This window comes from Sceloporus occidentalis, unplaced genomic scaffold (genome assembly GCF_023333645.1).
Source record: "Sceloporus occidentalis isolate IW3139 unplaced genomic scaffold, rSceOcc1.0.p SCAF_68, whole genome shotgun sequence".
Taxonomy (NCBI): domain Eukaryota; kingdom Metazoa; phylum Chordata; class Lepidosauria; order Squamata; family Phrynosomatidae; genus Sceloporus; species Sceloporus occidentalis.
In genome coordinates, this window is record NW_028317048.1 from 586,017 (window position 1) to 601,730 (window position 15,714).

Sequence of the window (15,714 nt, forward strand, 5' to 3'; positions counted from 1 at the left end):
TAAATACACATTCTCCGTTGCTTCTCTTTACCGATTAACAAAGTATTAATGGAAGTATGTGGAAGCATTGGGTTATATTTTAATAATGTTAACGTGACCCAATCTTGATATGTTAGCATAAGATATAGTCTGTATTGTGAGTGTACATATGAGCAGATTTATTAGTAAACCCCTGCCATTAACATATTGTATATCATTTACATAGTAAAATAGCAATCATGGAGGACAGTTTAAGAATAGAATGTCATACTAGGAATATTCTATGGAGAAGGATTGAGTATATTGGAATATTTTCTCCTCCATAATGCTGATACCAGTGGAAATATAGGTTTGGAGAAGGTTAATTCCTTTGGGTAGCTGTTAGGGATTACTTGGATACAAGGAGTATAAATTCAAGCATAGTAAAGCCAACTGACTTACAAATGAACTTGAATCCAGTAATTCATGTAGGAGGAAATGTTGACAGTGTTTTATCTATTTACTAAGCTGGGAATGCCTGCATGCCGCATCAAACAAAAATATTTCCAACTCTTATTTACATTCAAAGAAATCACTCTCGGTTTGCATACGTTCAAGTGCGGGGAAGATGAGTTGATGCAAGTTGAAAAAAAACAACTTATAGAATGAACCCAATAGTTGCTTGCAAGTTGCAAATGTGATTTAGAGTATACAAAAACTGTCACAAAAAGCAGCAATGCCGAAGATTCAGCAATTTAGCGTTCATGGAAGGGAACGATGATGAAATTCTTTACATTAAGACATAGCTTTTATTAGATCAAAGGTGAAAAACAATAAAACATGGGAGCGGAAAAGGATTGTCAGAGAGCAGCCTGAAGCGTTTCGTAGGAATCATAGGCATACCACCTTCCCATAAGTCTAAGTTTTTAAAGGCTGGGAATGGGCAGCTACCAGCTGCAATCAGTCAGCAATTAAGTAAACCACATGGTAAACCAAGTGCAAAACATAAGATTGTACACACATGTAAACAAATGGTTAAACGAAAAACACCCTGACTTACCAAAACACAGACAAAGAAAAACCCCGACAGGCACTTGGATCTCCCCCATAACACGGTGAAGGAGTAGACAGGGAGCATGTGCAGCAAGAGGATTGGGTTGCGGTTTCTGCACTGCTGGCACAGGAACAGAAGTGTGTCCAGGATCAGTACAAGCAAGCAGTGTCTGAAGTGCCTTGGGCAAACTGACCCATTATGTGAACCAAGCTTGCAATATGAGCCTCACATGCAGACCTATTTTGAACAATGTCTGCAATGTCTGATATATACCCTTTTGTTCTGCTACAAAACTACGCCCAGCAGAGGAGACTGGGAAACAGGGACCAAGCAGCAGTGTAGACTACCACATGGACAAGACAAATTGGATCAGGACAAGCCGGGTCAGGATTCCAGAGAGCAGCGAGGTCAGGCCAAGCTTTAGCTCTCGGACAGATGGCCTCACGTTTGACTCTAGAATATTATTGGTATACAGAGGAGTTCATGGGTGACTCAATGACTGCAAAGTTCCCAGGTCTTGTGGCTGCACAACAAGCCCAAATCATCACCCCTCCACCACCCTTTTTAGTATGAGGTGTTTGTGCTGAGATGCTGTCTTTTCTGGTTTTCGCCAAATCTGGAGCTGTCTATTATGGCCAAACACCTCCACGTTGGTCTTGTCTGTCCAAAGGGCATTGCTTCAGAAATTTTGTAGTTTGTTCGGATGTAACTTTGCAAACCTGTTCTGTTTTCCAAACAAACCATACTTGTTCAGTCTTTTTCTAACTGTACTGTCATGAACGTTAACATTTAATGTGCTAACTGAGGCCTGTAGAGTCTGAGATATAACTCTTGTTTTTTTGCAATTTGCTAGTATTGTACTAGCTTATGATCAATTAATCAAGGGCATTTGTTTAACAGCCCCTGTCTGCATCTTAATTCATATGGAAGCAGTAAGGGTTTCACACATGGCTCTACATTTTGGCTTTATTTTTGTTGAATCATATGATGGTGTAATATGTCATGTGTTGTTGTTCATCAGAGGTTGTATTTACCTAATTTTAGATCGGCTAAAGAACAAATTATTGTTTGTTATGTCCTGATATGTAAAACCATAGAATTCAAAGAGGGTATACTTTATTTTTTACACATGCAAAAACTTAGATCTGTTTCAAAAAAACACAAAAATTGTATTTTTAATGTGATATTAACAAATTGGGTGGGAGTTCCCCTTTAAATCATCACTTGTCTACCTCCTGAAACATCGATATGTACATTTCTTGAGCATGCTCAGTAGCATTCTCATTGAAGTCACTGAAGCAGGAGCCAATCGCATGTCTGCTAGGAAACAAAATCAGTGTTCAGATAGTATATATGTAATTGGCTGCAGCTATTCCCATTGATTTCAATTGGAGCTCAGCAACCAAAGTCTGGAGTGGGAGTTTTACTGAATGTGTACACAAAGTATGCTTGTTTTCTATAGAGTCAGCTAGGAGAGAACTAAGTAATGCCTGCACTGATTTGCATGTGAAATGCACAGGAGTCCATGAAAAATGGACTCTAATATGCATTTAACATAAAAGTATGGCTGAGGTGATTCTTGAAGCCAGAAAAAATAGAAAAACCTACGCAAAATATAAAAAGCAACAAGAAAGTCTTTAGGCTACCATAAATAATGCTTGTAGAGCATTAGATACATAGTCATTGGCAAAAAAATAATAGTTGATATGATTATGGTTCTCCCGCTGGCCAATGAGAACACAACCTCATAACACTAGCTTGACTGAGATCTCATCTAAATACAAGACATATGGCAAAGCTGCTCTAACAACAGTATTCTGACTCTTCACATAAGTCTAATTAGCCTTTATAGATGTGTAGCTAGAAAAATGCTAGCAGCTGGTCTGCCCCTGACTACACCATCATGACTTAAAATTATATGCATTTATATGGCATTGGGTGCCATGTGCCTTCTTGCATTGTCTGCGGGCAAAGCCAGGTAAGCTGATATGGGTTTGAGACCAACATCTTGCTCAGTAAAGGGCCTTATGATAGGATAAGTGCTTGCTGAAGCGAAACAGACAAAAATATCATGTTCTTCAATTTTTTGGTCTTCAAACGAAGATCATTTTATACCTGTTCAGAAAGCGCAATTATTATTTTTATTATTTTTGCAATTTTCATTATGAGATTGTAAAAAATCTATAGGCCATGAGCAGTAGATTTCATTACACTGAAAGAAACACACTAAATAACTTCATAATAAATATAATTTGTTTTAAATTAAACATATGCTTCTCAAAATGGAAGGTAAACTATCCAATTTATGCATATGGTTTTGAAATCCAAAGCTGCTTCACGTCTTTTACTCATCATGGTGAGAACACATAACATCATTTGTTGGTTAACCACATGTAATAATATCCCGAAACCTATGACTTAAACTACAATCATGTGTTGCTAAAGTATAATTTCAGATATTTTGTAGTGAAACAATAATGGCTCACAGCTAAGATTCACTAAGTGCTTTTGTCAGGTTTTACCGACGGACCCATTGATTAATACTGCATTTTAGCTAATATTTTAAAAACCTCTTGGCCAAGCTATGAATTGCCATGGAAAGTTAGTATTTGGACTATGCAGAGCTGTGTATTCATGGTTTACCACAATCAAACTAAAATCAGAATAATACTTAGTCACAGCAAAGCAGATCTCATGGTAATTTAGGCATGAGAATTAGTCAATCAAAACAATGGAATCTGATTTTTTTTTTTTTAAATATTAACTGATCTTGCCAAAAACATAAGAGTTTTAGTTTGAATGAAAAGTGTCGAGGAAGGAATGAACATGGCTGTAATTTGTACATCAGCAGTTTTTATATGGGTCAATGCAAATGTCTGCAGATGAAACAGTTTACTCTAGATTCAACAGTTTTACCTATGATTATTTAAATTCTGTGTTATATTAGTGATCTTAAAACACCCATATGTCATTGTAAGTTGTTAATGATCTGCTAGTATCAGTAGTTAATTGCATCATATGAGAAAATAATAAAATAATCAATGATGGTGATATGTAAATCCTCTGAATTCCACTTTAGGTAGTTTGGTACTAATGTTCTTATTACATTACCATCTGCAACACTGCTTCAAAAAGAAAACCAAACTGAAATGCAAGTAATGGTACTTAGTGCTAGAAATGTAGATTGGAAAGTCAATATTCAGTTTGGTTTCATAGTATACAGTTTATGTAGGGCTGGGTTAGCCTGGAATTATTTTATTTTAAACATTGAATAGATCTCAGCTGTATAATGGTTATTGATAAACTTTTTATTCTTTGGCAGCATTGCAAGTCATAGAAGCCCAAGATAAAATTGGGTGTACATAGCTTATAAAAAAAATGTTTGTGTTTGCCCAATGAGAGGTATCAGTTTCAAGCAAAAGGTTATTTTAAAACCGTTAACTTTACAACATTGTAACAAGATGAGCAATACAAATCTTTGAGTGAGAGAACTCTACCGACATTCATAAAAAGTAAGAAAGGATTATTTTAGCTATCATAGTAAAAAGGTTTTAAAAACATATATAAAAACATATTTTCACTTCCTACAGAATTATTATATTTTCCTTGAATGTTTGTATAAACTTATACCCACCATTAGGGGTTTAATCACTTTCCTAGGCAATCCACAGATTTACTACCTTAGATTGTAATACGTTCCCCATCTAAAAAGACCTGATAAAATAATTTAATCGAGCAGATTAGTGGGTACTGACTCTCATAATGTTATTTCGTAATTATTAGTTTGCTGTAAATCATTTATAAATTGTATAATGGTTTTTGTATATCCTTACTCAAATTTTGTAAACATTACAAACATATTAAATAAATAATGTAGAGATACCTCAATGTCTTGGCATTTAAAGGAGGGCTGCCAAACCCATTATGGACATAAATCAGTAAATATAGTGGTTATGCATGTTCTTTCACTATGAAAACAAACCTAATTACATGTTTCATCAAGGTTTTTAAAGAAAACATTTTAAAAAAAAATAGCTCAAAATTTTGTCAGCATTTCATTTCATCCAGCAATTTATAGATTGCGCTGCTTCCTTTGGGAGCAATACATCACAAGAATATTACTATGAATGTTTCCCTTGGCCATTCCGATGTCTTTGATGGCTGTCAAAATATCTCATTCTCTTGGGAACATTCATATAAACCTCTGAACGTAGATAATCAATATTATATGAGCTTAACACTAACACAGGTGCAAACAGAGAACAAACAGCAAGCCATGTTATATTTTTCATTAATCATTGATCATTGGACATGTGACACTATAGTAAGGGCTTTGCAATATATATATATTATATATATATATATATATATGAAACATAGCAGGTAAATAGCAATACTGTTATCTGAAATAGATGGTTAATTTTATTTAAAAAAAAAACACTGGAGTGCTGTATATAATAGCAGTCTAAGTAACTAAAGAATCAAGATATAATCATACAGAGTAGTCACCTATGACTTTCCATTGATTTTTATAAATATTGAAAAAAACACTGGGCATTTACAGGCATAAAAATAATTACAAGGCACAAAATATTCAGTGCGTTCTAAACTTGCAACAGAATGTTAAGCTAGGCCAAGTTCTACTTTGGTATCATTGATTACAATAAAAACAATTAAAATAAAAGATGATATAAAGGCACTTTACAAATTAAAATAAAAATTAAAAGAAATAGAGAATTAAAAATGATGCAGCATTTATGTAGTGCCTCTAGCAAAAAACATAAATATAAAAACTAAAAAGTGTCCCAAAGACCCAAACACTAATAATGATAAATATGTATACATATCTCAAATAGAATATCTAAGAAGGTCATTATATCAGCTAGAAAAGAAAAGTCAAAGACAGAATTTAACTTCATTGTTAATTTTATCTCAGAACGTTTCGGCCAAACAGGGCCTTTGTCAGGCTTGACAAAGGCCCTGTTTGGCCGAAACGTTGCTTTTGTGTGCTCTCGCTTAATAAAGTATCCTGAAGATTGGAAGCTGTTTGGAGTGCTGGGATTCCTTTTCTTTGTTAGTGTGCTTCAAGAGGGTTTATGCTGTCCCTTTTTACCTGCTAGCACCTGCAGCTTCCTGGGAGTTGAGTCCAGAACCATTTTTTCTTTTTTACGATATAGAGTTACTCTGACGTTATTCATGTGGACAATGATTTTTGTCCTTTGAGTCTCTGATTTGTGGGAACAAAATAGTTGATTGTGATATAATTATGCTGCTATATAAATTAATTACCATATATGCTGTGATAGAAAACATTGGGTATCCCTTTAGTATTTGAGTATTTGATAGGCTATTATAGAAGGTGGGACTCTAATTAAAAATTGAGTAAGCAGTTTGAAGGATTATTGATATATGTAAAGCCTGTTTTCAGCCTGTATTTGTTGGAGGGATATTTATAAACTGTTCAGGACCCTCTCCTTCAGGGTGCTAGCACTTGCAGGGCGTTTTGTTTGCACTTGCAAGGCGTTCATTCGTTCGCTGCAACTCATCTAATCTCTCCCCTCCCTGGGCATCCCTCTCTGTGCCTCCTGATATTCTCACTCAGCATCCACTCCCTCCTCCATCTTCAGACTGGGTAAGCACTTTTTTTCTTGTTGAGACAGAGCTGCTCAGCAGCTCTACTCGCTTCATGTGCAGAGAGAGGGAGAGGGGCTTGCTTTCTACTCATTTTATGTGCAGGGAGGGAGGGGGGTCGTTTAGATAGAGTTGCTCACCAGCTCTACTCGTTTTATATGGAGGGAGGGATGTTCGTTTTCTACTCGTTTCATGTGAAGGGAGGCTTGTTTAGATATCTACTCACAGGGTGGAGGGGTTTAAGGGCGCTTAATTAAAAAAAACTCCCTACGTTCAGTTCTACCTTTTGCCACCTCCCGCCACTAAATCTCAAACTCCCCCGCAACAGTATCAACTATACATACCGGGCATACGACATAAGGTTTCCCTACCTCACACATGAAACAGATATGCCCCCTTTATTTAGTGTAAATCCCGAACCCGAAACAGAAGTTGAAAAGAACCCTGCAAATGATATCACTGTTAGCACACTCTATTTATAAATCCTTCTCTACTCTACTGCATTCAGCATTGGTTCATTTCATACCTACTAAGGGGGGTGTTTTTCGGGGTCTAGGCACATTTCAGACCCACTGGACGTTCACTCTTGTTTTACCCCAACACAAATGTAAAAGCTGTTTTTAGCCTGTATTTGTGGGAGGGGTATTTATACCCCCTTCAGGTCCCTCTCCTTCAGAGCATTTCATTAGTGCTTTTCCCGCCCGTCCCCCCACTAAGTTCACTCTCTCTGCTCCACTCAGTCTCTATTCTCTATATTCTCTCTTTCCTATGCCTCTTCCTTCTCCTTTCCGAGAGGTAGCGCCTTGGTTATGCCACTAGATTGATACTTATATTTTAGTGCTTGTCCTACACATAAAGAATCAATTATTTGTTTTCATCAATATGGATCTCCTCACTCTCCAAAAAAGTGGTGTGTGTGTTGATGTCACTACACTCTACTCACTTTTTCCATCCCAAAATGTTTAACACAGTCAGAGCTTCATCGGAACAAAACACCTATAAAAGAGTAAATAAAGCTAAAACTAAAAAAATACAATAATAAATCAATGTTTAAACCATCTGGAGCTGGAAATTAACTAAACCCACTTCTTCATGTGGTCCCATATATTTAGTTCAGTCCTAATGTTAAAAATTGTTGATCTTTATTATTATGTTTCAGGAAATGAGCTGACACATTGTGGTTTTCATATTTACATATGCTTTCAACAGGCTTTTGGATTGTTACACATAGTGGTCTAACAATGCACCCTACAACCACAGGAACAGGTTTGCAAATAAATAATATTTTAATATGGCAGGAAACAAGTTTGTAATTTTTCTTGGTTTTTAAGAATGTAAATATTAAAAGTTTTTAGTTAAATTTATAGGGCAAATAATTACTACATAAAAAGTATTTAGCATAAGTTAATAAAATACTAAATAATAAAACGTTGGGTTCTTTTTAATAAGGTTACTTAAAATTATCCTTAAATGTAGTGCATATCTAGAACTTTGTTATATCTGGTATTAGCAAGCAAAGCAACATCTTCTTCTAAAATTAGGTTATGTTGAATTACATAAAATCTATAAAAGGAACCACTTGGGAGAAATCATCATTAAATGTTTGCTAGTAAGTGCCATCTTTTTTACTTCTATAAATGCAACTAGGCTTTATGGGGACTAACCTTTTATCCTTAAAATGTTTTAATATTTTATTAGCACGGCTGTAAAAGAGCTATTGTTGTGGGTAATTATGTTTTAATCTTAATACTCAAAAACCTTTAATATGTACAGAATGTTCAATCTAGTGCAATCTGATCTGGCAGCAAAAGTATTTATCTGGGCCAACTTCTGATCTGATGTCACTAATTATTTAGTTACCCTTGTAGCAACCTAGTAGTATAATAGTTTGTATATTAATGTTAGACTAATGCAGATTCCATGTGATTTTAGAGAATGTTTAAGAAGTATAGCAAGAAGAGGAATGTGGAAAAGCAATGGTTGGTAGAGGAATGAAGAGGGTGGTAAAATGAAAAGGTGTATCAAATGAATGGAAAGAAGAAGCTTCTGAAAATGGCAGTTCACAAATGCAAATCAAGTGGAAAATGGGCAAAGATAATGCAGAGAGTATGTAGGAACAATAGAAAATGAGGGGTGAAATTCAGAAACTATAAGGGAATGAAATGAGAAAACCAGGTGGGGCTGGATGAACAACGAAGGAAGATGAGAGGATAATGAACAATAGAAAAGAAGAGAAATTGTTCTACTGAATTGATTTGTTCTTGGTATTCAATGAAATAAAACAGACATATCTTGTGTACTGTCCACTTTAAGGCTCTAAAGCCAGTCATTCTATGGCGGTTTATGATCTGTCTGTTATAAGTTGTATCTAATACCTATTACTGTAATAGCTATAAGAGATCAGAAATATTTATGTAAAAGAACTAGACAGAAAACATTAGCAATGTCCACAGCATCATATTTGATGCCTGTTTGTTTTTTTTAAATTTAGTGTAGAATCAGCAAATGACTCTGACAAAAACCATAATTTACAATATGATGAGATATTTCTTTCCAATACTTATTAAATGGTTGTTTTAGTGTAACTAAGAGACAGACACTGAGTAATGTAAGCTTGCACCAGAAACCTGTTAAATCAATTATATTATGTCTATGTAAATGTTACCAATAAGATGTCTGATTTTATTTATTTATTTTTGATGGCAGCATAGCTTGCAAAAAATCAAAAGTTAACCAACTTTAATAACACATAAAGGCCTATTGTCTTACTTACACTGTTCCTTCGGAAAATGAAATTAAACATAACTTTTTAAAGTAAAGTAGAAGATTGCACCTAATATTGCCTTTGGAAATACTGAAACACAGAGATCCCCGGTGCAATGTTGGAATGAACACTGCTGGTATTATGTCTGATGTGTGGTTAGTGAATGAACATTTCCATCTGACATAAATCTTGCCGTACCCAGTGCCAGCCAGTAATATTTTACTATGCACACTTTCTCCCCCCTAATCACCTTTACAGGTCACAGAAGTTTGGCTAGAAGCTAAAGAATCGCTTGCTAGGAAATTTTCCTGGACAACTCCCAGACTGCTGTTTTAAAGCTTTGGCTGTTTTACTATGTTACACATTGCCAAATTTGGCTGTAACATTTATAACAGTCTTAAACATTTTAGAGGATAGTGCGATAATTTATTATAGCCAACATTTGGTGGTTTTTCCAAGTTATTTACAAATACTTGTATAGCAACAGTATAACATGTTATCAGGGTCCAGTTAAGTCATTAGATGATGGCGAGTTTGGTGCACGGAGTTTGTTCCCATCCAACTTTAAAGTGACACAAAGCGGGGGTGAATTGTGTGCTGGTATTCTAGGTGTCTGGTGGCAGCAATGTATTTATCTTTGGCGCTGTGCTAGTCCTGGCCCAGAGCAGCACACCCACCCATTCTTACTGCTGAGCACCAGGATATGGGTATAATTCCATGCTCTGCCTTTTAAGGACAAGCCTCACCTGGGGACAGTGTGGTATGAAAGCCGTGTTATTTAGGCCTAGTCCTCTATGGTATAAATGGACTGGTTGGAGAGATCAGAGATTTGCATTGTAACCAGGCCCTTGAGCGTGACACAAAGGAGAGCCTGGTTGCCCAAAGAGGGTAACCTGGTTTGGTGAAGCCCCCAGACCTGCCACCCAAGAAGCTAAGAAGCTTAAATCCCCTACAGTAAGGCCAGGACTGCCCTTCAGTCAAGGTATGTTTTAAGAAGTTCTCTAATGAAGCCACAAAAGTAGCAAGGATATTTTCAGTATTACATTTCAAATAATTTTCTCACATTAACACTGCCCACCACTTTTGTGAACTCCTCGTTCATACAGGTTGTGGAAATTGTATTGTATAAACATTTTTTACATTATTTGAATTATTCGGCTTCATAATATATGTAGATACAGAGATATTTCCAAGCGTTAAAACAACTATATATAAGAGTAATCCATCTGTGTACATAATTCCAAATGTATAGGAAGCGCTTGTATAAATCAAATTTATATAATCAAGCCAAGTTAACTGTGTTTGTATAAGAAATATAAACTTCTTAAACATAGAGTCAAATGGTTTTATTTTTTTGTCTGAATGTAAGTGTAATTTTCTCGATGTTCTGCTTTAAAGGTAATAAAGACCTTGGAAGCTTTGTAATTGTTATGACTATACTTTCTTGATGCAAAGTAGCAGGCACTGGGAGGTATCGTGAGATTGGTTTTCTTAATACAATATACTACCATGTGACTATGTAAATGGATAAGCACCTGAGAGATGTCAGTTACTAAGCCTACTGAGACATAGAACTTGGACTCATTAGCTTGCATCTTTATTATTGAAGTGGAGCTTCACCTATAAGTGCAGTGTTGCCTAATATTATTATTATCCTTTATTTATATAGCGCCAACAGTTTACGCAGCGCTTAATACAATACATAAATTCAAGGGATATGACAAGACAAGAATTGACAGACTAAGACAAACCGATACATTTGGTGGAGAGAGCCCTGCTCGCAAGCTTACAATCTAGAGGGAAATGGGGTGACAAACATAAGGCATAGAGAAAGGGTGAGAGGTATTGTGGGGGTTGTATCGATGACAAGGAAGTTCTAGCAGCTAAGATGGTGGGGCTTCTCTGAAGAAGTGGGTTTTTAGATGTTTCTTGAAAGTTGGGAGGGAGGGACAATGCTGAAGGTTCCAGAGATATGGGGCAGCTCGAGTGAAATCTTGTAGACGGGAAAAGGAAGAGGTGATGAGTGAGGAGGAGAGCCTTAGCCCATGGGAGGAACGTAGGGATCGAGTAGGAGAGTATTTGCTAATGAGGTCAGAAATGTACGGAGGAGCAGTATTATGGATGGCTTTATATGTCAGTACCAGGATCTTAAATTTAATTCTAAAGGTAATTGGGAGCCAGTGGAGGGTTTCACAGAGGGGGGAAGCAGAAGAGGAGCGACGTGCAAGGAAGATGAGCCTAGCAGCGGCATTTAGGATAGACTGTAAAGGAGAGAGTCGAGACAGTGGAGTGCCAACCAGAAGAGTGTTGCAGTAGTCAAGACGGGAAATGATAAGGGAATGAACGAGTGTTTTTGTGGATTCTTGGGTGAGGAATGGGCGGATACGAGAGATGTTTTTTAGGTGCAAGCGGCAGGATTTGGCGAGGGACTGAATGTGAGGGATGAAGGAGAGGTTTGAGTCAAGGATGACCCCAAGGCATCGGGCCTGGTTAGTAGGAGAGATAGTCGTGTTGTTAATGGTGATAGAGAATTCAGGTAGTGGAGTGGAGATGGAGGGAGGGAAGATAATGAGTTCAGTTTTAGAAAGATTAAGTTTCAGGTAGTGTTGTGACATCCATGAAGAAATAGCAGACAAGCAATTGGTAATACGGGACAGGAGAGATGGAGAGAGATCAGGAGAAGACAGGTAGATTTGGGTATCATCTGCATATAGGTGATACTGGAGGCCAAATGAGTTGATTAGTGTGCCAAGAGAGGAAGTATAAAGAGAGAACAGCAGAGGGCCAAGGACTGAACCTTGGGGGACACCAACCAAAAGTGGAAGGGGTGATGATGTCTTGCCAGAGAAGTTGACAGAGAAGGAACGGTTAGACAGATATGAGGAGATCCAGGAGAGAGCTGTATCTCGAATGCCTATAGAAGTAAGTGTGTGTAGAAGAAGGTGGTGATCAACAGTATCGAAAGCAGCAGAGAGATCCAGTAGAATTAGAATAGAGAAGTGACCTTCTCTAATATCTATTGTTTTGCGAATTTGACTTTTCTATAATGAAGATTCTACCTGGTCACTATGTTCTTGAACCTCACTTATCCGCCTGGAACACCTCCTTTGCTGGGACTGAATTCTGTAATTGCTGCTTCAAGTGTTGGCCATTGTCAGATGCTCAAATATCCTGATGCTCTGATCCGTTCTCATGTTCCAATCTTTGCTTTGCTCCCTGGTGCCTTTGGAAACAAATGTTATGGTGCATATGCATTTTGCATCTGAGGTCCAAGAGGTTCTAGCTACATTTACTACTTAAATAAAATGTCCACTTAGAACCATTAACCGTTCTTTAATTGTAAAGGTTGTAGGCAAATACGCAGTAATCGTATTAAAATAAAGAAAAAAATGGGTAAATAATGGTAAACAGTACAAAGACACAAAATGTACAAAAATTATGATACATTTGATGTTAAATCTTGAATTTTGAAAATAATTGGCCACATTACTATTTATTAACTATTACCTATCTTAGTTTTTCATTTTATGTGGTTATCTCATGTGACCATATCACATATATTTTCTCCAATTTTTAATAAAATGCCATAATCTTAAACTGTTTCATTGTATTTTACCTCCACAGATTCTTTACATCCTTGACAGATTAAAATATTTCTAACTATATGGGCCATACATATAAACCCTGGTGATCAACTGGCTGATTGCTGAACATTTAGCATATATAATTCACACATGCATCTAAGCCTCAGCAATGAGGCATTTATCAAAATACCTACCAAAACATAACTTGCACAACTCAAAACTTCTGGTTGTTTTATTGGTTTCGCCTAAACAAAGCACATTGTGATGTAAAACAAGCATGTTACAGTGTTGGCAATAGCTCTTCAAAGCTATAGATGCTCTCTTTTGTCCAATAAAAATAACTTGCAATGTAAAATGATTTATTATAACACTGAGCTTTCATATTTTGTAGTATTTTTTCAAGACTTATTTAAACCTTCTTTTACAATGCCACTTACTGTGGAGACTTGTGCACTCAGATTCATACAAATTTCAATGTTAACTAAATTTGGATATTTCGTCAATTCCTACAAATGTCCAAAACGAGGAGCAACCCCAACAAAACCAATGAAGATGAAGCACAGAGCTCCAAATTGTTGTTTGAAAAACCTATCCAACCCTACCTGGCTCTATGTGGAAAAGTATTTGCCCCTTACTAAATCAACCAACTAACCAAATTTAATTGATAATTGGGTTCAAGTTCACTAGATGCTTCCAGGCATGATTGCTGCCAGTCCTGTTGAATCTAAACATAAATTAAATAGAACTAGGCTAAAAGGTTTAGAGAAAAAAAAAGTATAATTGGGGATAACTCTAGCCTTGGTGTAGAGCTAATCTAAATTTTATTAAAGACAGGAGGCGAATATTTACTCCAAACCTCCAGCAGCAAAGAAACAGTTAAAACATAACACAAAAAATAACAAATCAGGAAACCTTATGGACTCCATAAATCACTCCTCGGACCCTCCAACTTCCTCTTCTTTGGTGTGCCGAACAAAAAGCACAGACACATTTTCAGGAAAGGAACCAGGACAGAGAACCACGGACCAAAGAACACAAATCCTCAAAACGAACTTGAGCACATCTGCAGCAGAATAAAACTATGAATGAAGACAGAGAAAACATTGTGAAACATTGTAAAAGTAAACTGTACATCAAGAAACGTCAATTAGACGTAAAAGACAAAAGCAGGAAAAAATACACCCAAAGATAATATAAACTCTGAGGTATCACAGAACAAGAAAAAACAACAACATATGGTGGGGAAAAACACAGGGTGGGAAATATCCGCCTCCTGTCTTTAATACAATTTAGATTAGCTCTACACCAAGGCTATAGTAATCCCCAATTTTATGGGAAGACAGGAGGCTTCATATTTGCAGTTTTAAAGCGATCCCAAAAAAGCAGAAGAAACATGAGTGTGAGGATGGTAATAGAAATTATGAAATGTAGACTCCCTAGACCTGTCCACCGCGGAAAGAATATCCGCAAGAGAACCTCCCAAATAAAATCCATTTAATCCACCTAGCCATTGTAAGGGAAGACACCGGTTTAAAAGGAGAAACATATGAAATAAATAGAGGCCGGGCGACAAAGATCTCAGCGATATAGTGGCAGATAAATAAGCCCGGACAGACGCAGACACACAAAGACTGAGGCGATTGGAGAAGTAGGGATAGACCACTGACAAAGAAAAACATTTGGTTCTATGATTTATAGAAACCGTAACTCCTTCAGGGGTGAAGGAAAAAGAATCTGAATTAAAAGCCCTAATATCTGATACTCTGCGAAAAGAGACCAGACAGAGAAGAAGAGCCAGTTTGGCCACAAGCTGTCATAGAGACAACACACCGTTATCCGATTCCCAGAGCCCAGGAATCCCAAAGGAGATCTTGAGCTTCCCGTGATAGTCCTGACAAATTCCAGGAACCCCTGAAACCATCCAGGCCACTAAAGGCAACTGGTCGAGGAAACGGATGGGAATTGCCCTCCGGATCTAGAAGAAGGTCCCGCGAGAGAAGGAGTAGCAGCGGGTCGGCACACGACAGCTCCAGCAACAGAGGGAACCAAAGTTGTGTTTTCCAGAATGGGGTGACCAATAACAACAAGATCCGTTGTCTGCTCACCTGGTGGAGAGTTCGAAGAATCATCAAGAAAGGTGGGAAAGCATATGCCCCCGAGGCAGGCCATACCTGGAGAAAGGCATCCACCGTCCGTGACAGAGGATCTGGAAGCCAGCTGAAGAACTCTGGCGTCTGATGGTTCGTCCGGGATGCAAAAAGATCCATTGTCAACGGACCCCGAATCTGATCTAGGGCTCTGAAAGCCCTCGGAAGAAGACGCCAATCGCTGACGTCCCTCCAAAGCCTGGAAAACCAATCCTCCACCAGATTCTCCTTTCCCGGAATGTATTCCACCCGGACAGACAGATGGTTGTCCAGACAATACTGGTATAGATCTGTGGTGAGATCTGACAGAAGTTTGGATTTCGAGCCTCTGAGACGATTGATGTAAAGGACGGCAGACCCGTTGTCCATCCTGAGAACCAAAGAAAAGGGTTGGTTGTAGGAATCCAAACGACGGAGATAGGACGTCTTTAGTGCATGGCCCGGTAGTGAAGTGGACCTGGGAACACTGCCTGAATGGACGCCGACAGCAAACCCAGCATGCATGCCAGATCCCTTGAGTGTCTAATTTGCCCCCCAAAAAACAATAACCCCATGTATGGGTGGTATCACTATACA

General features: G+C 37.5%; 1 protein-coding gene across 1 annotated transcript in view; it reads right to left on the reverse strand.

The window, feature by feature from the left end:
* The window catches only part of LOC149286473 (transcription factor SPT20 homolog), a 68,992-nt gene extending 53,485 nt beyond the window's left edge, over nucleotides 1–15,507 (reverse strand). Inside the window, exon 1 of the mRNA XM_089493904.1 lies at nucleotides 15,097–15,507. Coding sequence (XP_089350030.1) covers nucleotides 15,097–15,507 — 411 coding nt within the window. The remainder of the gene's footprint in view (nucleotides 1–15,096) is intronic.
* Between the last annotated feature and the right edge of the window lie 207 nt (nucleotides 15,508–15,714).